The sequence below is a fragment of the Lonchura striata genome, chromosome 19, assembly GCF_046129695.1.
Source record: "Lonchura striata isolate bLonStr1 chromosome 19, bLonStr1.mat, whole genome shotgun sequence".
NCBI classification, from domain to species: domain Eukaryota; kingdom Metazoa; phylum Chordata; class Aves; order Passeriformes; family Estrildidae; genus Lonchura; species Lonchura striata.
The window spans coordinates 1,176,624-1,197,609 of record NC_134621.1 but is presented as its reverse complement, the minus strand read 5'-3'; the positions used below and the strand labels follow the sequence as shown (position 1 = coordinate 1,197,609).

General features: G+C 47.2%; 1 protein-coding gene across 4 annotated transcripts in view; it reads right to left on the bottom strand.

Moving 5' to 3' along the window:
• MYH10 (myosin heavy chain 10) overlaps nucleotides 1–20,986 on the bottom strand; it is an 81,239-nt gene that overhangs the window by 16,896 nt on the left and 43,357 nt on the right. For 2 of the 4 annotated variants that reach the window (XM_077787316.1, XM_077787317.1), the window contains 18 exons: nucleotides 20,667–20,759; nucleotides 17,986–18,049; nucleotides 16,181–16,279; nucleotides 15,172–15,315; nucleotides 14,774–14,869; nucleotides 11,270–11,388; nucleotides 10,679–10,831; nucleotides 10,138–10,311; nucleotides 9,041–9,214; nucleotides 8,197–8,311; nucleotides 7,098–7,160; nucleotides 4,282–4,475; nucleotides 3,938–4,059; nucleotides 3,542–3,611; nucleotides 3,284–3,444; nucleotides 2,603–2,711; nucleotides 2,385–2,516; nucleotides 1,031–1,237 (listed from right to left, as the gene is read on the bottom strand). In XM_077787316.1, the coding sequence (XP_077643442.1) occupies nucleotides 1,031–1,237; nucleotides 2,385–2,516; nucleotides 2,603–2,711; nucleotides 3,284–3,444; nucleotides 3,542–3,611; nucleotides 3,938–4,059; nucleotides 4,282–4,475; nucleotides 7,098–7,160; nucleotides 8,197–8,311; nucleotides 9,041–9,214; nucleotides 10,138–10,311; nucleotides 10,679–10,831; nucleotides 11,270–11,388; nucleotides 14,774–14,869; nucleotides 15,172–15,315; nucleotides 16,181–16,279; nucleotides 17,986–18,049; nucleotides 20,667–20,759 (2,289 nt within the window). The remainder of the gene's footprint in view (nucleotides 1–1,030; nucleotides 1,238–2,384; nucleotides 2,517–2,602; nucleotides 2,712–3,283; nucleotides 3,445–3,541; nucleotides 3,612–3,937; nucleotides 4,060–4,281; nucleotides 4,476–7,097; nucleotides 7,161–8,196; nucleotides 8,312–9,040; nucleotides 9,215–10,137; nucleotides 10,312–10,678; nucleotides 10,832–11,269; nucleotides 11,389–14,773; nucleotides 14,870–15,171; nucleotides 15,316–16,180; nucleotides 16,280–17,985; nucleotides 18,050–20,666; nucleotides 20,760–20,986) is intronic. The other 2 variants (XM_077787318.1, XM_077787319.1) reach the window with 1 other exon arrangement.

Here is a 20,986-nt window from a genome sequence, read left to right as displayed (position 1 = left end):
TGTGTTATTTTGAAAAGCCTCTTGCCCTAACACACTCTAACCCCACGTTTGCTTTGTTAGATTCATTGGCAGATCCATGATCTGGGAAGGAGTTCAGGGCCATGGGATACAGGTGGGATTTTTAAAACTCTGATTTGCAGCTTTGGCTGAAATGTGCTCTCTAGGAAACACACACTCACTGCCACAGTCTTCACCCTCCTAATTCCAGCTACAAGATAAAAAATCTGCAATTAATGACAACCAGTCAGATCAGGCTTTATGTCAGAGGCTTCCCAGCACACTGCACCTGAATGGGGCACGGGGTGGAGAAAAGGCAGGACCTGGGAAGGGATTCCAGAGGAGACAGCTCTCCTCTTCTCAATATCACAGCTTATGATAATATCTGAGCCAGTTGTGTTATTGGCACACAATTAAAAAGCAATAATGCCCTGTGCTTCTGAGGGTTTAAACATGATTCATTTAAATATGATGAATAGACATTTTTAAACTGCATCAAAAGCTGTGAAAAGTGAAGTTTATTTCCTCTTCAACTACTTTTAATATTTTTAAAGACAGGTAAGTTCTCAGCTACTCCCTTTTTCAGTGCCACCATTATTTAAAAGGAAGCATCTAAATAATCTGATTGTCAAAAAAACCTCAATCAAATAACTTGGAGGAAATGACATTGTCTTAGTGAAGTCAAGTGAGTAAAATCCTTCATGATGCTCCCTGGATTTCAGTGCAAAAGGAACATTTCTCCCACAGGTGACACCATGCCACCAGTCTGTCCCCAGGCCCTGTGCAGCCCTGCCTGGCTCTGCCCTCTCAGAGCCCTTTGCTGCCTTTAATGACCCCTCAGCACACACTGACAGGGCACCCTGGCTTTCCCTTCTTCCTCACCTGCCTGGCACCACACAGAGCTCATCACACTCAACACAGGGAGAGGAGAGGAAAAAAAATCATCTTCTTCCACTCAGGAGCCAAATTCCTCTGTTCTGTAGATGCTGAGGGAGCTTCCCCATCCTACTTCTCCAGTCACTGAGATCCATACCTGGATATGGCCCTGCATTTTCTTCTTCTCATTCTGCAATATTTGGTTTCTTTCCTCCTCCTCCTCAACCCTGGACTCCAAATCATGGAGAATTTCTTCCAACTCTTGCTTTTTGGCAGCCAAGCGAGCCCTCATCTCCTCAGCCTCTGCAAAGAGCTCTGTCTCAGCCTGGAGCTGCTCTGCAAGGATGTTCTTCTCCTCCAGAACCTGCAAAAGGCAGTAAAAGCTTTAAAAATGACACTTCAGAGACTCTGGTGAGAGATTACACCTGTGACAGCCACAAAAGGGACTTCAACACAAGCCCCTCAAGGAACATTTGAAGGAGCTGGGGCTGTTCATTCTGGAGTAGAGGAGGCTCAGAGGTGCCCTCATTGCTCTCCACAGCTCCTGAAGGGAGGTTCAGACAGGTGGGGTCAGACAGAACTGACAGAACAAGAGGACACAAGCCTCAGCTATGTCAGGGAAGGTACAGGTTGGATATTAGGAAAAAATTTTTCACCAAAAGAATAATAAAATACTGGAATTGTCTTCCTAAGGAGGTGGGAGAATCACCATCTCTGGATGTGTTTAAAAAAAGACTGGACATGGCACGTGGTGCTATGGTCTAGTTGAGGTATTAGGGCATGGGTTGGACTTGATGATCTTGGAGGTCGCTTCCAACCTCATTATTCTGTGATTCTGTGATTAAAGGCCATGTTCTGCTCCAGTTCCTGCCTCCCATGCCCACATCCCAAACCAAGGGCTTCCAGAAGAGGCTTTAGCAGCAGTGCAGAGGACAGCAGCTCTGGCTGCAGCAGCATTTCCTGCACTGCTCCCTGCAGTGGCACAGCGCTGCCATGGGCTGATCCTGCCACTCTGCCCAGTCCCAGTGCCCATCCCTGAGGATGCCACTTGTCACTGGACGTGGAGGCACTGACTGCCACCCCAGGAGTGCCCACCCACTGAGGGTCCATCCATGAGCTGCACGTCTCTCCAGGATGCCCACGGGACACAGCCAAAGGCAAAGTGCAGGGAGGTGACACTGAAACTGCTCTTCCTTTAGTCACCACATTTCTGCCATCACAGAAAGCCACCAGACCTGCAGAGCTGTCCCAGGTGTTTGCCCACAGCTTGCCCAGCCCAGGCACAGGATGACACTGCCTCTGAGTTTCTCCTGTCAGCCAGGAGAGGCCACACAAGCAGGTTTTGTTTGTTAACATGTTCCTGCCTCCCTGGAGGAGCAGCTCTTGCTGTATCTTCCTGTTCCACATTCCAGCAGAGTGGGAATCAGCTCAGCTGATCCTCTTTTGCTCCCTCAGATGGGACAGAGCACAATCCATGTCCTGCATACCAAAAGCTGATCTTGGACACAAACCTGCTGATGTTTCCTTTCCATTTCCTCAAGTTCTGCCTCCACTTTTGTCTGTTTTTCTTTCACCTTCATCAGCTCCTCATCCTTGGCTTGAAGCTCTTCTTCCTGACGAGTGACCTGAAGAAGAGGCTTCACCTGCAAAGGTTTGAAATGAAAATGTGAGACCCTGCCCTCACCTACTTATAGGTGAATGAAACAGGAAAGAACAGAACAGAAGGGACCTTGGTGAAGACTCTCCACCACTGCCAGTGCCTCAGCTTCAAATACGCAGCACAATTCCTCTGCAGGATTTTCAGTGCACTCAGCTGCTGCTGCTTCTTTGCAAAGGCCCTGAAGACAGGAAAAAGTTAAATGAATAAATGTGTTAAATACAGCTGAGCATCATTTAATTTTTAGGTTACCCAACCCTACGACACTTACAGACCATAAACAGGCTTATTGCTAAGTTTCAGTAACTACACTGAATTTATGAGTTCTTGCTCCTATGGAGTCAGAGCAAAAGCTGCATTCACCAATTCCAATAATTAAAAATGCTGTTTGCTCTTGCTCTCAACAGGCTTTTTTCTTAAAAAGACAAAATCAGGATGGATTAGCTACTTTATTTTTCAAAAAGCTGCTTTCCAAAGAATTTCCAGGAACCTCCAGTGGGACAGGAGGAGAGACAAAGGAATTTGCAGCCACTGAAAAGGGCTGTGTGTGCCACAAAGGCAAGAGAGGGAAACGAGATATTTTTAAGGCATGAAGGTGCAAATTCTGCCCAGGCAAAAATCCATTTAATACCCAGGATACAATTACAGCTCCTCAGGCAACAGCCTCAGAAAATCTCTCCTGAAATTCAAGTTTTAAAGCACAGCTCCCTCTCAGAGGGTCAAAGGAAGCTCCAGTCCCAGGAGCACACTCACTTCCTGGCCAGGTATCCCCTGCACACTGCTTGGAAGAAGATGATGATGTCTGTGATCTTCAGATCCCGCTCCTCCTCCAGGTGTGCCAGGACTCCAGCTCGGAAGAAGATCTTGCTCTGTCCGATTCTGTACAAGTTGGGGTCCAGCTCCAAGGCTCTGATCTAAACAGACAGGCAAGGGCGTTGTAGTTACACCAAGAAAAGGACAATTCAGGGAAATTTTTCCATGATTTGACAATATTTAGCTATGAACACTTACCATACGCTCACAGGCTTGCTTACCATCCATGAAACCTTTGGGAATTGCGTTGGGAGTGAGGATCTCATACCTCAAAGGCAAATGAAAAAACACCTTTACATTCAGCAGTCAGCAATGTGATTTATAGGATAAACTTAAAGGACAAACTACAGTGACCAAGTCACAACTGGGAATTTCTCCAGGAAGCTTTTCCAGCAGCCAATTTTGGATTGTTTCCCCTTGCCTACTGCCTTCAGAATAAACTGCAGTAGTCAAACTCATAAAGTTCAAGGCCTCACAATCAGGTTTTGATTTTCTTTGAGCTGGGCTGGGAGAGGAGGGAGGAGTGTGGGCTCTTCAATGATTTAACAAGGAACTTTAGCTCCTAAGAACTCAAAAGGCTGCTGCTGCTGTTACCTCTGCCTGAATTCCTGGAACACGATCCTGTTTGGGAATCCCTGCCGACAAATCCTGATTCCTTCCAAAACCCCGTTGCACCGCAGCTGGTCTAGAACCAGGTGTGGGTCCAGTTTTCCAGCCTGGACGAAACAAAACAAAACAAGGATGGTTTTAACTGGTATTAGTGGCAAACTGCACGTTCAGTTTCTCAGGCCAGAAGGCAGCAGGGTGAGTCAGGGGCATGCAGGGAATTCCGAGGGGACACCGCTCCGTGTGACAGCCGTGCCAGTGGGACGAGGCTGGAGGAGGAAGGCCCGGCCAGGCTGCAGGACCGCGTGAGCAGCAGTGGCTGCAGCCCCTACCCTCTTCTCGTGGTTGGGGATGATGCAGCGCACAAAGTTGGGGTTGGTGTTGCGGAGCGTGGCCATCAGCTTGGTGAGGGACTCCTTGTAGAGCTGGCCCACGGTGCGGAACATGCCCTTCTTGGTCTTGTAGGCAGAGCCGAAGGCGGTCTCGGTGATGCCGGTCACCTGGTCCAGCCCCACGATGCGATCCACTGCGGGGACAAGAGGGAAGGGCTGAGTGCCCTGGGCTGGCAGCGTGGCCACGAGGGAAGGGCTGAGTGCCCTGGGCTGGTAGCGTGGCCACAAGGGAAGGGCTGAGTGGCCACGAGGGAAGGGCTGAGTGCCCTGGGCTGGCAGCGTGGCCACGAGGGAAGGGCTGAGTGCCCTGGGCTGGCAGCGTGGCCACGAGGGAAGGGCTGAGTGCCCTGGGCTGGCAGCGTGGCCGTGGCACGGCAGCAGAAGCTCGGGAGCGCCGGCGGGCGAGGCAGCGCAGCGGGACCGCGACACTGTGCGCAAGCTCGGGGACCGACAGCCACAAACTGATCCAGCACGGGAGTGCAGCTTCGGGAGGTACGGGCTGAGATATCCAGCTCTTTGCTTGCAGTTCTACATGACCAGGAAAGCCGTTTTCGGCCTTTAAATCAGCTTTATGGGGATGTAAATCCCAGCTCGCAGGCAGCTCACTGAGTTCTTACAGTGCACAGCGTTTCTGGGCTGAACATTTGCAATTACACACCTGTGCATGAAAGTCACTTGTGACAATGAGATAGATTAAACCACAGTTTAGTTCATGTTTTAATAGAAATTTGCAGTAGAGTTGGAAATAGTATTATTTTTAAACTTTCTAAAGCTTCATGTGGGCTTGGAGATTACGATATCCACATGTGCATTGGAGGGAAATTTGTGTTACAGCATTTTAGATTCCCATCATTTGAGCCACTATGATTCAGGGAGCCTGGCTGTGAGTGGGGCATCAGTAACTGTGTCTGTGTACCCATAGGTGCCAGACTTGTGCTCAGCTGCTATTTTGGAAGACTTCTTCCCATTTTTAAATACACCTGCAAAGATCTCCCTACCCAAAAGACAAATTTCAAACCAGGAAAACTCCACACCAAAGCACTTCCAAGCTGCCATAAAGCATCACAATAGAGATCTGCCTTTGATTTTTTGGAACATTTTGGGTAAGGATCTCAAGGGTTTGTTTTTCAGAAGCACAATTAGAAATGTGAGTGCCATTATGAAAACCTTGAAGGTGATTCCATGTGCACGTCAAGAATTGTGTTAACAGTTCATTAAAAGATACACAGGTGGTTTAACACCTCAATAATTACAGCTGGTGCTTCTTAGGACTGAGCAAATCCCAACATTTGTGGGTTCTCCATGAAATCCAAGCTGGGCAGCCAAAAACAAGGAATTATTTGTAGGCTACAGCTTCAATTTTGTCACATTATCCTCAAATTCATTTAAACCAAAGCAGAGGGAATTATGCTTTGCTACCAGAATCATCTGACAAATAAGGGGAACTATTTAACTTCTTCCTAATATTCAACTCGTCAAAGGTTATTAAAAAAAAAAAAAAAGGTAGTTAAAAGCAGAGAAAAACAGGGCAGCAAATTTGAATAATCAGTTGTAAGTTTTGTGTGTAGAGCAGAGCCTAGATCCTCCACAGGGTTTTGAACACAAGAATTAAACTTCTTAAAGTTGGAGAAATAAGTAGGTGGTAAGGTGTTTATAAGGTCACATCCCAAATATTTGTTTTGAAGCAGAATTCAGTCCCAAATCAGACATGGGATAGAGACTGCAGGGAGTCAGTTTTATAGAGAATTAAATTATTGTCCATATTAGAAACCTGCACCCACCAGGCCCCACTAAGGACTGTGACCACTCAGCTTTTTCCACCGTGTACTTCCTACAATTTAGCAAACAGATCTGGTCCTGCAGAGTTTTGTGTTGCTCCCCTCTGTGCTCCAGCCCTAGGAGGGTGATTTATATTTCAAACAGGATGATTGGAGTTAAATGTAAGCTCTGCCTATAGGTTTAAAGCATGAACTGCATGACTGGACCATCACCCCTGGCTGGAGCCCCTGGATCTGCAGGAATTCCTTTGGGAACACCCCTGGTGTCCTCAGGGATGGGATGTATCAGGAGTGGTGAAAGATAAACCCAAAATCTGAGGGCACAACCTTCACATCCATGTGTATCTAAACTTGGGGAGATGAATCCAAGATGGATGAGGAAGTTGACCTAAATATCTCAAGTGTCTTCAAAGACATTCCAAGTGCATTTCTTGATTTCTCAATACCCCAAAAAACCATCTGCAGCTTATACAAATATTAAAATTAATAGGCTTTTAAATAAAAGAACAATTCCAACAAGGCTGGAAGAAGTTTACTTCACTTTCTAGCCCCACTAAAACTGCAGCACTCATCCTGGTACTTCAAAACATTCTTGAGCTCTCCTCCCAAAAGGACACATCCTAAAACATCCCAGAGTTTTGTCAATGTTGGACTGCAGAAAGAAGCTTGATAGTGTTCCAAAGCTTTTGCATTCTCTTGCTTGCAGCTACCAGAATTGTCACTTAGAGGCAATTCTACATCTCCTCATGGAACCAGGAAGCCACAAACCTTTTCATCTGCAATGCAAAACTGGAGATGCTTTGTGTGTGTGCAGCAGCAGCTGGACAGGAATGCACCGGGGGCCCCAGGGGGGCTGGGGGGGTTTTACCTAAATTCAGCATGAAATGAGAAGTTCATGCAAGCCTACGAGCAAAAATGGTTCTCCTGGAGGTACAACAGCCCTGCCTTTAGTAGGCCTAGTGTTTTATATCCATTCACCTGGTGGCTCATGAAGACCAGACATATTGTCATAGAAACAGGCTCTCTGAATATTCTGAATCTCTAAGGCAGAGAAACAGCAGAAACACAAAGACAGAAGAGCAGATACACAAAACACTTGAGTTAGTAAAAACAACAGGTTCATCAATTGCAAACACACTTCACTGTGCTACAAAAGCAGTTAGGCCACAACATATTCCATGCACATTTCAATGGTCTGTGGGAACAGGGTTTGAGGATTTGGACCAAAACACAATTGCTCTGTGTGTGTCCTCCAAGGGAAAAGGACAGATCCCCAACCAAAAAGTTCTTTACAGATTTCTTAAAGCTGCTCTCTGTGGCTGCCCAAAGAGGGAAACTCAGCATTAACCTCCAGCACCACCTAAGTCACAAGTTTTATTTCCTCATCTAGTAACAAACCACAGGGTTTGTATCCTTTCACATGGAAATATACTCTAATCAGTAGACTGTGATGTTAAAAAGCAGAATAGGTAAGTCCCTGCTAAGTATTTATGTGGCTATTTCTGCTTTTCGGAATCATTTGGTGCAAGTACTGATAAATACTTTCAGGTGATGGGCAGGTAACCTGGCTGAGCAGCAATTAAAACAGGATTTGATTTTAATGTGCAGTATCCCAGCACTGCTACAGCTGTTACTGCAATTCATTTGAGGAGATGTGGATTTCCAGAGTACCACCCACCACTGCACAGGGAATAACTGCTGGTGCTCACAAAGTTTACAGTTTTAACAACAGCAAGAACCACCCCAGCTGCTCACACTCAGGACTCCACTGCAGCAAGTCCCAGCCAAGAGTTTTGGACAAGATTCCATATGAAATTGGACACAAACAAGTAATTAGTGAGTATCAGTTCCAGTAATGAACATGAGAAGCAGCTACTCAGAAATGGTACATGTGCAAGGGACAGAGGTGCAACTCGGCTTCCTTGGTGTCCTTTGGGCACTAAGTAAGAGAGAAAATGCTGTAGATATTTATAACAGAGAAGTGGAGGGTGAGGAAGGAACGGGCATAAAAAAAAAACCCAAACAACTCATCCAGCAAGGTGAAATGACCAACAATCTGTGCTCAGAGCTCCCTTACCATCCTTCCAAAGCTCAGCCACGAATTTGTCTGAGGACTGGTGCAGGAGCGTGGCCACGTTGTCGTTCAGGGGGTCCATGTTCTTCATCAGCCACTCATCTGCCTTGTAGTCCACCTGCAGGGCAGCCAAGGGCAAGGCTCAGAGCAAATCCAGCTGCAGGTTTCTATTCCCCAGCATCAAACATCAGAGGTGTTCCCCCCTCAGCGCCAGTGCCCAGAATCACAAAGGCTGGAAAAGAGCTCCAAGCTCAGATCCAGCCCTGCCTGGCCAGGCCAGCCCTGGCTGCTCACACTTGCTGAGCCTCCTTAGGACAGTTCAAAGTGCCATAAGTTTGTTATAATGGGAGTTTTCTTCAAAATTCAGCAATCTACTTCTTTCTTACTGACAGCTGGATGTTTATTTGCTGCCCAGTTTGTTGTCAAAATAAGGTTTCACTGTGAAGGAAAAGCAGCTCTAGGACAGACACCAATCACTTCATCTAAATTCCTGGAGAGTAAATTAAGGATGTGCTGCAGCATAATTTTTGAAAATTTCTCTACAATATTTACATTTAAACACTTGGTTCTACACAGAAAACAAAGTTCTTATCTTTAAAGGGCCAAACCTGTGGTTTCAAAATAAATCCCAGCTCAGCAGCAAAAAATCATTGATACCAACCAGGGCTTTATCCCAACACAGGGAGCCCTAAAACTCCCTAAGTCCAACAAAATCTCTGTAGCCCAGCATGGTCCTGCTTCAACCAAGGCAAAAATCATCTAATTCTGCATCCAGGCTTTGGAAGGAAAGCAGAGTACTCTCCCCAAACCAACCTTTCCAAACAAGAATTTACTGTGGAGCCCTTACCTTCCCTGCATAGTGAATAATGCAGAAGTCTGCTTTGTCTTTTAGTTGTCTTGGCTTTTGGAACTTAGAATGAGTTCCTTGCTCTTGGACCAATTTCTCCACAAATGTCTTGTCAGTAGCTTTAGGGAACCAGCATTCTTCATCCAGCAATGCCAACACACCAGGAGGATTTGCCTGAAAAGCAGTTTGATAATGTGTTCATGTTTTTATATATTTCAGAGTTTAATATTTCCAGTGCACCTCTGAACACCACAATAAGTGTAGTCCAAAATGCTTCAAGCCTAATTCCAGCTAAGAGATTTTACCTTCCAAGGAGGCAGAACTTTCTCAGTTCCACACACAGAGTGCAGACCTTTGGTAACTGAAACAAGATTTCCCTTTTCCCACAGGAAAGCAGGAATGCAGCTCCTCTGCTGGTCAGGATGTACAGCAGCACTAGGAGCTCACCTGCACCCCAGCATGCACACAGGCAGGTAGGGAGGAGCACCTGCAGAGGCCCAGGTTTCATTTAAAAGGTTCTGAGATGGAAAGAACAAAATTTCAGGAGTCTCTGTTCTCCCCATCTGCTCCTCCTGCTCTTCAGCTCCCATAAATCCAGCAGCCAGAGGAGGATGTTAAAAACCAGAGTGACTAAAATACTTTTAATATCCTGTTTTCCTATTTGCAAGGCAATTTTCTGAGGGGAAACTCTCCTCTACTCAAAGCTTCAGGAATTTTGCTATTCTGCTTCCTTCCAATGAAGGAAGTCTACCACAAGCCTTGGAAAAACTTTCTACCTGAGTCCCAAAGCTCCTGCACCACAATGGCACAGTTTAATGACACTGACAGGATTAATGACTTCATTAGTACCAGGGAAAAAGATATAAAAATAGCAGCTTCATATCTTGAGCTCAGTGTTTTACACTGACATAAGGGCAAAATCCCCTCTGGACAAATCCTTTTATTAACAATACACGGTGTTTTAGATTTGAACTTCAGCATTCCAGTTAATTCCCTTTTAATGACAGCTCCACAAGAAACGTCTCATTTGCAGGCAGCAAAAGCCACTCAGCACTCCAAGCTCTCCTCCTCAGAGCATTATTCATGTGCAAACTTACAGGTCTTTCAATTAAGTCAATGCAAGGCTGCAGATCCAGGCCAAAATCAATGAAGTTCCACTCGATCCCCTCTCGCTGATACTCCTCTTGCTCCAGGATAAACATGGTGTGGTTGAACAACTGCTGCAGCTTCTCGTTGGTGTAGTTAATGCAGAGCTGCTCAAAGGAGTTCAGCTACGAGAATAACATCAGTGTTCAAGAATGACTCAGTGACAAGACACCACAGATCTGGGAGTCAGAAATTTGACTTTATAAGGAAATTCTCCAAAACTTTGCAAAGTTCAAATATAACGTAAGGAAAGCTGGAAAGCAATACTACAAATCTCCATAACATAAATCATACTAGGAACAACTATCACACATAAAAGAAGTATTAAAGATTAAATTATGACTTTTTGGCACTGTAATTTTGGGCTGCCGAAGCCTTTGTACACCCCAAACCAACGCCACGTGTAACCTGGCTGCCTTCAGTGCCCCTGCAGCGTGTCCTGAGCCCACAGCACAGGGCAAAGGACACCTGAGCAGGAATATCCCCACGTACCTCGAAGATTTCAAAGCCAGCAATGTCCAGGATGCCAATGAAAGAGGCTCCCTGGCGCTTGGTCCTGTCCAGGGCTTTGTTGATGCGGTGCACGAGCCAGCGGAACAGGCGCTCGTAGGTGGCCTTTGCCAAAGCTTCCACTGCAAAGTCCGCCTGCAAACCCAAACAGGAACATTTATTTCCCCTGGAAAAGCCATCAAAAGGACACCGACGTGGATGTTAACACAAATAACTCGGCAAAGGAAGAAGCTGGATGGAGTTAATACCAGCGAGGAATGAAAACAAGCAGTAGGAACAGTTTAGATTTGATCAATGTTAAGAAAAATTTCTTTCTAAACTGTTTCACAAATACAAAAGGTCTCCAAGTGTTTGATAATGTCACAACATGAAAGGATGAAACCAGGAGAAAGTCAAGGATAGGGAGAGGTTTCTTCTATTCTACAAATGATTTTTACCATATAAGAACATTTTCATAAAGACAGTAAAGCTTTAACAGAGCAGCAAACACTCAAAGCCAATTTTCTGCATTAGGAGCTAATTGAGGATGAGGCAGCTTCCCTCAGGGTTTAAAAAGCACCTTTTAAAGCTCACCTGCTCTTTGGTCTGGGCCTTCTGCACGTAGTCCCTGCCCACCTTGATGCGGGGGGTGAGGATGGCACGGGTGAACTCCATGACGTTCATTCCCAGCAGGTGGCAGAGCTTCTGTGCGACTGCGGGGACACGGGACAGGGACAGAGGGACAGAGGGACACGGGACAGAGGGACACGGGGACAGAGGGACACGGGGACACGGGGACAGAGGGACACGGGGACAGAGGGACATGGGGACACGGGGACAGAGGGACACAGGGAGGGAGCACTCAGACCCTGCCCCGACACCTGGGAGCAGCTCCTGTGGCATCTCAAGAGCTGCACCAGTGCCCAGGACAGGGCCCAGCCCCGGGGGCAGTGTCCCAGGGCTGGCAGAGCTCTGCAGAGGGACACAGCTGGATATCCCCGGGGAGCAGGAAACGCTGGATTCACCAGGTGGCAGCTCATTAACAGCTCAGGCACAAGGGCTTATTCAGCTGCTTTAAAAGGGAACACATCCCTTTCTCATCCCCAGGAAAAACGGGCACTGTGGGGACATCACACACCAAATCCATCATCCCAAAGGTGCCTGAAAATCTGGCTCAGGGCAGGCAGCTGTGCCAGCACAAAGCAGGGATGTGCCACCTTGTCCAGGAGCTGAGGACCCCCCAGGCCTGGCAGTGCCCAGGCCAGGCTGGACCCCTTGGAGCAGCCTGGGACAGGGAGGTGTCCCTGGGATCATCTTGAACCCAAACCAGTGTGGGGCTCCAAGTGTTTTACACAGAACACCAGCACAGGCAGCAGTGCACTTCAGCAGCAGAACCCTCCTGGTGTCATCCATTATTTAAATAGTGCATTACCCACTCCTGCTGCATCATCCCTTCCCCTGAACACGAGGCCCAGGAGCTTGGGTGGCTGTGATTGCACACTTCTAAAAATGACAGTGACACCAAAGGTATTTTTAGGTGCAGGGAAGTGTTGCCCTTTAGCAGGAAGCTCTCCACACCACCCAGTAAACACTTGGCCCCTTATCTTTATCATCTGATAGTTCCTTGTACTGTCAAAATGAAAATAAAAAGCTGTTTTTCAAAACAGCATTGGAAAACAGATGTTCATACTAATACATCAGAGTTTCTGCTGCATTATTTCTTTCTTTACTATTAAAAAAAAACTATTATTGCTGTTTAATGTTGAGATTCTCTGTCTGGCCATATGTTCACTAGAAGGGTTCATGACCTGACACACGAGCAGTGAAATCAGGGGAGTGTCACAAACTGAGCACTTCCTCACTGGAGCTACAAACAGGAGCATTTCTGGGCTCTGAGCATACAAATATTCATCAGATAAAGCCCACAACCTCAGGGGCCAAGTAGGAAGTGCTCTCAGGATCTTTAAAACAAACAAACAAATAAAACAGGAACTTGAAAATATTAAGTTGCCACGGGATACTGTAAAGGATCCTGCAGTGCAAGGAAGGAGGGTCCCAGAGTATCCCAAATACCACACTCAGCCCCTTGCACAAACCAGGGACACAGAATTGATTGTCCCAGCCTTTCCAGTCAGTAACGAACTGTGCTTCAGGTGAGAATAACACCAAAAAAGCCCAGCAGGTGTGATCCTAAGCATGGCATTGCTGAGCCACTGCAGGAGGCTGCAGCCAGCACTCCTGAAAATGAGCCCAATTCCAAGTGCAAACTGTCACATCCCAGGGCAGGGCTGGGCCACCCTACCTCAGCTGGGTTCCTCCTGCACTTTAAAATCAGCATCCTTCATCTGAGGATCACAGGATGGTTTGTGGAGGAAGGGACCCTAAATATCACCCAGTTCCACCCCCTGCACAGGCAGGGGCACCTCCTTGTTTGTTTGTGATGAGAAAGGACCATCTAAAAGGTGTGACTGAGAAAACCCTGTCTGTCCTGACCCATATTTTATTGCTGCTGGGGTTTGGAGAGAAAATTCTGAATTAATTATAAAGCCAAGATACCAAGGAGCTCCTATCAGAGGTGAACATGAACTTTATGGGATTGCTTTGAACTTCTGCCCTCTCAGCTGAAAGGGCCCTTCCCAATCTGGTGAGCATGAAATGATTCTCCAAGCACAGCTCCTCCATCCTCCTAGGCCACAAAGGCTCTGTGGCTGCTCTGCTATCTGTACCTGAAGCCAGGATTTGTTTATCTACATTTCCCATCTCTAGGGGAGAATTTGCTTGCCGTGTTCATTGAATGGGTTCCCATCTCCAGTGCCCACACAAACTCCTTCCATGCACAGAGCCAGCACCTGCCTGTTCTGCCAGGACACACTGATTTCTCCAGAGGATGCAGGGAAACCCCTCACAATGAGATGTGACAAGAATAGAGAGATCAGTTACACTCAATTTCTTCAGAAAGATGCAATAACTTATACTAAATTCTTAAATACAAGAGGACAAAAATATGCTTTAATTGTGACCTGAGCTTTTCATCCTTTTGGCTTTAGAAGTCAGAATTTTGTATCCAGCACTATAAATATCCAAGAGTATCAATACGTTTATAGCCAGTGTTGTAATTCAGAATTGATGTCTAAAAACCAATGGTAATGCAACTAAAGTCAGGACAGCCAAGAAGCATCTCTATTTTTCCACATGGACAATGACCCACGTGGGCTTCCTAAACCAGCAGGAAACACCCCAAAAAACTGAGCCTTCACCCATCTCACTGCAACACAGAAAGGGCCAAAAGCCAGGTCAGTAACTACTGACCTTTAACCCCCAGCTGGGTTCTGCCCCCTGAAAGGACAATTTTGAGCATTGCAAGTGACCCAGGTGCTCAGGAATTTGGGACAGCTGCAGAATGAGAGCAGACAAGACCCTGAGCTGTCTATGTGCAGCAGCTCCTGGGAATGGTGCTTCCCCCTGTCCTTCATGAGAACATTTCAAAGGCTGTCACTGCATCCTTCAATAAAAACCTCAAATGTGCCTCTCAGCAGTTTTTTTTTTCTTTTTTTTTTTTGGGTGGGGGAAGAGATATATCTTTCAAAATGCTGATTGCATTGCAGGCACTGATAAATTCAGTGTCAGCCCTGCTGCCAGGACACTCCAGAAATCAGGCTGCTCTCAATGCAGCATTCCTGTCTTCAGCCACTGCACCATGGAAGTTGTGCTTGGCTCCAGGGCTCTTATCATTGGCAGCAAAACTGCTCTCAGCAACCAAAGAAAACAAACTGATTTAAGCATGAACTTCTTCCTAGGGCTTAAATCTTTGGAGAGAGCAATAAACAAGATTACAACCAAAATACTTGTTCAAAGCTTAGCAGCAATGCAAACAGCATCAATTCCCCTGATGGACACTTGCATTTGTCTGCAGCAGGAGGTGGAAGGGGAGAGGTTCAGGAATTGCCTGCTGGTGCCATCAGCCCAGGCCTGGCCTCATTTGGGCCCAGAGCACTCCCAAGGATGCTCAGCACTGCTCGGAGCTTGGCTAGAAGTGCACTGGCCAAAGGGCAGGAACTCAGCACAAGGCCAAGGACAGCCCCAGACATGGGAACTCACCAGTGTTCTCTGGCATGGACGCCTGATCCGTGTTCCTCTCCTTCTTAAAGGAAATGTTTCCAAACTGCAGCACTGAGGACACCACTTTCAGCATTGCTGTGATAACAAGAGACATGTGCATGAGTTTCATGGCTCAGCTGAACAAATTCTCCTGTTTCTTGTGTCATTTTCCTTCCACATTCCAAGGAGAAGTTCAGGGACAAAATACAGTTTGTACTGTGCTTTTTGGGCAAAGGGCTTGAATTCAACTCCAGTTGGAGTTAAGCAAACATTTCCTTCAGGCTGTCAAAGACACTGAAGCAACATTAAATTTGGTGCCATTCAATTAGCTCTGTGTGTGTGTGCGTGTGTATAAAAGGGAAAAGGACACTGAAAATTCCAGAGGCTCCATAACTTACACAAGATCTCATCGTGTGAAAAGCCCATGATATGCATGGCTTCCATCGTCTCCTGGAAGTTGTCCTTGTCTTGTTGCCCAGGGATGGGGATGTAGCCATTAGATAAAAATCTGTAATTGTTAAATCCTTCGAGCAGCAGGTCAGCTGTGATGGGGGAAGAGACAGAAAAATAAGCTCAGAAATGCTGTTCACACCCACCCGTGCTCTGTTCTCACTCAATTCCCCAGCTCTGCTTTAGGAAATCAGTTCCTCAGAGATGTCTACAAGCCAGGACAGCTGTTTCTGAAACCCTAAAAATACCAGTGCACCTCCCAGGCTGAGGGCAGACTCAGACTCTCTCCCTGCAGCAACCTCCATGAGCTCCCCAATGCATTAAACAGCACACAGAACATTACCCAGGTCCAGCAGCATCTCAAATCCTCATCTGGAATATCCCAGAAGGAAATCTGTACTAAAAGGTAACAGACCCAGGCAGAAAAGCAGGTGGGGATTGATGATCCCATCAAGGATGCTGAGCACCAGCTTATCTCCTACAGGAGGAGTGCACCAGTTCCCTGGAGTCTGTATCTTTATGAGCTTCACTTATCACAACCTACCAGGAATTCCCAAGGAGGGGAAAGAAGCCCCAGACAGGGTTGAGATAAACACCCCAGCACTGCAATGGCCTGAAGAGAGCCCCAGGGTTTCATCAGGCTGGGTTAAATTTCTCTGTAGGCTGGAGGAGATGGGGCTGGTTGTTCCCAGCTGGGAACTGTGCAGCTCCAATCCAGGAATTCCCAGCCAGAGCCTGCCCAAACTGGGCCTTGGCAGTGAGGAGACACGGGCTTGGAATGCCAGAGTGGCTGCCCAGCACATCTGGTAAAACACAGCAGTGATTTCAGGGCAAAGCTACCTGGCCTCTCCTTTTAAAACTCACCATTCACGGCCAAAGAACAACTCAAACCCACCCTGCAGCCCTGAAACAACCAGTGCAGCACCCAAGAGGTTTCAAATGGCCATCCCAGCTTACACTTGAGGTGCTCTCCTGCTCCAGCCAGCAGCTGGTAGAAGATGTGGAACGTCCGCTCGTCCTTGGCCTGACGGACGGCTCGGGACTTCTCCAGCAAGTCTGGCATCACCTGCAGTCAAGGGCCACCTGCAATCCCTGCTTCCAAACACACACAGACTCCAAAGCAGGCTATGGAATCGGCCTGAGACCAAAGGGAGTTGTAGGAGCAATGCCAGAGCAGCTGTGGCTGCCCCTGGATCCCTGGCAGTGCCACGGCCAGGCTGGACAGGGCTGGAGCAGCCTGGGGCAGTGGGAGGTGTCCCTGCCATGGCAGGGCTGGCACTGAGGTCCCTTCCACCCCAAACCAGCCTGGGATTCTGTGACTGGACTGGGTCCAACATGAACTTCTAGTGACTAGGTAAGAGATGTCCAGCTCAGACTGGTAGAAACCTGCTGTTCATCTCACAAACCCTTGGCATTTCTACACTCCCATCCCTTGGCAGCTTTCCCTGTATCCCTGCAGCCACCACTACCTGCCATGGATCAGCTGCACTTTTGGTCATGGGGAGCTCCCATCCTTCTCTAGCACTTCTATTGAGGTCAGAGCTGAACTCCTAATCCCAAAAACGCAGCAGCTGCTGAACTCAGGAGTCCTTTATTATCCAAAGTGCATTTGTCACTCCTTCCAAGCATTGCATTTCTCCACAACAATCCACACTGCCTTTAAACAGCTCCCAGATTCAATTTCTGCAGCAGGTAGTGCCTGATTAGCTGCCATGAGCTGTAATCTTATTTAATTTTTGTACTTCTTGATACCCCATATTGTAAAGCAAATGTAGGACAGGGATCTGAAATGACAGTGGCAAAGATGAGATCCTGTGATGAAGAAGAAATTCTCCAAGAGTTAAATTCTCCTGTTTTCACAAAGCTCTGGGCAAAACAACTCATCTGGACTTTTTTAAAGGCTGCCTTCATTCCTGTGCTATGGTGAATGAAAAAAAACCACTTATCATTGCAGCATATTTTGAATAACTATAGATCTTTCCCAGCCTTATTGGGAAATCACATTTTCTGACAATTCCAAACATTTAATGTTCAAATCAAGCAGTTTCAAAACACAGGAACCAAATGGAAACTTAACTACAGCATTGTTTATGATCAGTGTTCACTTAATGTTGTTTACCAAGATTCTCAACTTCATCCTTTTATGACCACTCCACTGCTATTCTCCCAGAAAACTCAAAATTACACAATACATTTTTAGCACAGAGAAAACAACTTCAGGGAAAGGCTTTCAGTGCCAGTATTTTTACTTGGCTTTACACTCATCAATAAGAACAACTCTTAGAGCTAAAACTGAATTCACTTTGGTATTAATTATAATTAATGAAGTATAATAGAAGGCCTAGTGTTACTGACCCTCCATGGTACCAAGAAGAGCTGAGCTCTGGCCTGGATCAGGAGCATCCCTCTCCAGGCTCAGCTGCTCCTCAGGAAGGCGTTTTCAGGGGGATTCTCAGAAATGTTCCCAGAGCAAGCACATTTTACATGGTTTCCCTTTCTAACACACCCTGGGTTTGAGGCCAGTCTGAAAACCCTGCATGTTTCAGAGAGTGGAATTTGGGAGTTTAGGATTTCTGAGCAAACGGAAGCTGCTGAATCCGTGATATTTGATCAGTTGTTTTGAAACAAAGGGAGAGATGGATGCTGGCAAAGGAATGTCCAAGTGTGGCAACCTTTCACTGCATTCCAGTGAATTCTAGGGTTAAAAGCAAAACAAAGCAGGGAAGCTGCATTTAGCCAGAATGTGGCAGGAAAAAGGATACAGGTCTCAATGTTGGCCCCAACGATGTAACCAGTGACATCGAAGTTAATCCTGATGAATTTGCCCTGCAAAGAAAAGAAGAGTTTTTCATCATTACTTTTTTTTTTTTTTTAATTAAGACAATGCTGTCCACACCAAACACAATCCAAATGCATTCATGGATCAAGGATTTCCCAAGCTCAGAGGAAACCTTTCCCCTTCCAGGGGTTCAGCCATCATTGCAATGGAGCACGCAACACACTCCAAAGACTGGGGAACTCCCAGTGCAGATTTATTGGGAATCCAAACTCCTCTGAACGTGGTGCTCAGATTTCCCTGGGCAAACACTCTGGCTGAGGTGGGCAGCAATGCTGACATCCCAGGTGTGCACATTCCTGCAGCATTTTCTGGTGCCTGAAGGGGCTCAGCTCCTGACTCTCGCGTGCTGCCTGGCCCAGAAGATTTCTCCTTCCTTTTCCAAAAGGCTTCCTGGCCTCTCTCCAGCTCAGCCAAGGGCTGAATTCTATTGCCACCATCACAGCACTGAGCCCAGGGCTTTGGGAAAGCCATATCAGAGGGCAGCATTCAGTGCTGCCACAGAAACCCAGAAGTTTTTGCAGAAATTCAGGATGTTCTCTCCAATCCATGACGCCCGCTCTCCTGTCCAGTACAAACCAGAGATTTACCCCCTGGAACACCAGAGAACTGCCTTTGGTAGAAGAAAAAAGGGGGGAAAATAAAATCCATGGCCACTGGGCTTCTTTGAGTTATCAGGAGCAGGGAAGGCTGTCAAACCTGCGTGGCTGAGCACCAGCACCTCTCGCTTCGTGGGAGGACAGAGATTTTTCAAGTCAGGTTTTAAAATGGCTGTTAAAGATGATTTTTTTTCTGCATGAGATGAGACCATCTGGAATGAATTATACTTGCTCCTTTATGAAAACAGAGCTGGAGCCATCAGAGTGATTATGTTCATGATGGCAATGCAGAGCTCAAAATAACACAAACCAGATGCTAACATCTTTTAGGGAAAGAAGTATTCCCATTAAATTAGCACAGTCTCTGATGGATCCAAGACAGGTAACAAAGTAGAGCCATTGTGCAGTGAAACCTGTTGATGTTATAAATCCTGTACCCAGCTTCTATAAGCATCAGGAAACATTCTAAATAACAGGGCTGTAAAATGAAAAAAGCTGAATTTCCACAAAACTGTGCTCTCCCTTCTCAGCTGAAGGGCTGATGGATTTAGTCATACACTTTTCCAGAGTTCTTATCATGGAGTTGAGTTCATGCATTATAAATCCAAGCAACTGTTGAAATGTCAAAGACAGACAAGAAATCTTTCATTTGTTCTGTAAATTTTAGTGCTGTTCTCACAAGCAAAAAGATTTAATACCTCCTGCACACTTTTGAAGTTGTACTAAAAACATCTTCCCCCTGAAATAAGAGATGGCTTTTTTTTTTTTCCTTCAAAGGAAAGGAAGTTCTAAGAAGTGGTAAAAAGCTATTTATTCACCCTGAGCTCCACCACAATTTTTAAAACAATGGAAGCCATCAGAAGTGGTTATCAGCCACCAAAACACTGAGAACAGCAGGCAGGGACCCAACAAAAACAAGGAGCAGCTACAGCAGTGCCTGACACCTGGGCTAAGTCACACTGTGGCTTTTTGACTTCCCTGCAGCAAATCAGAACATTTACATGGGGCTTTATATGCAAGTTTTTGCAGAAATTCAGGATGTTCTCCCCAATCCAATCACTGGCTGAAGTCCCTGTTATGCCCAGGAAGGCTGCAGGCATTGCCAGTTGCAGAAATTTGGGATGCTCTCCCCAATCCAATCACTGGATGAAGTCCCAGCTATGCCCAGGGAGGCTGCAGGCATTGCCAGTTGCAGAAATTTGGGATGCTCTCCCCAATCCAATCACTGGATGAAGTCCCAGCTATGCCCAGGGAGGCTGCAGCCTCCTGGGGATGCCAATCCTCCCACCTGACAGCAAGCCAGCAGCATTTGTGCACTCTAGCCCCAGCTCAGCTCCCCAGCACAGCTATATTTGTTAGATTATGAACTGCTCAGGCATGGCTGGAGTTAGGATAAAATGAGGAGGTGTCTTCAGTGAGCCCAGAAATGCAGAAGGCATGGAAAGGGAAGCTGGATTCATGGAGGAAGGGAACAGAGAAATATTCTGCTGCCAGTGAGAGGACAGCTAGCAGGGTGATGCCTGCAGCAGCAGCACTGCCTGAGCAGCAGCAGCACTGCCTGAGCAGCAGCAGCAGCACTGCCTGAGCAGCAGCAGCACTGCCTGAGCAGCAGCACAGTGCCTGAGCAGCAGCAGCACAGTGCCTGAGCAGCAGCACAGTGCCTGAGCAGCAGCAGCAGCACTGCCTGAGCAGCAGCAGCACAGTGCCTGAGCAGCAGCAGCACTGCCTGAGCAGCAGCAGCACAGTGCCTGAGCAGCAGCAGCAGCACTGCCTGAGCAGCAGCACAGTGCCTGAGCAGCAGCACAGTGCCTGAGCAGCAGCAGCACAGTGCCTGAGCAGCAGCAGCAGCACTGCCTGAGCAGCAGCACAGTGCCTGAGCAGCAGCACAGTGCCTGAGCAGCAGCAGCACAGTGCCTGAGCAGCAGCACAGTGCCTGAGCAGCAGCAGCAGCACTGCCTGAGCAGCAGCAGCACTGCCTGAGCAGCTCTGCAGGGACAGGGGCACTCACAAAGCGGGAGGAGTTGTCGTTCTTCACCGTCTTCGCGTTGCCGAAGGATTCCAGGATGGGGTTGGCCTGCAGAAGCTGCCTCTCCAGCTCCCCCTGCAAAGCACACAGACAGAAAAACACTGGATTTGTCACACAGCACCTGCAGGGTCAGGCACTCTGCCTCCCCGCCGTGGCAGTGCCACCACCACCAGAAGGGATCCTCATCCTTCCCTGCACTCCCAAACCTGCAGTTTCCTCCATCCAGGGTGAACGTGGCTGCATTTTGGGTGCTGTTTTTCTGGGCACGGTTTGTTTATCAATACACACACAGAGACACACAC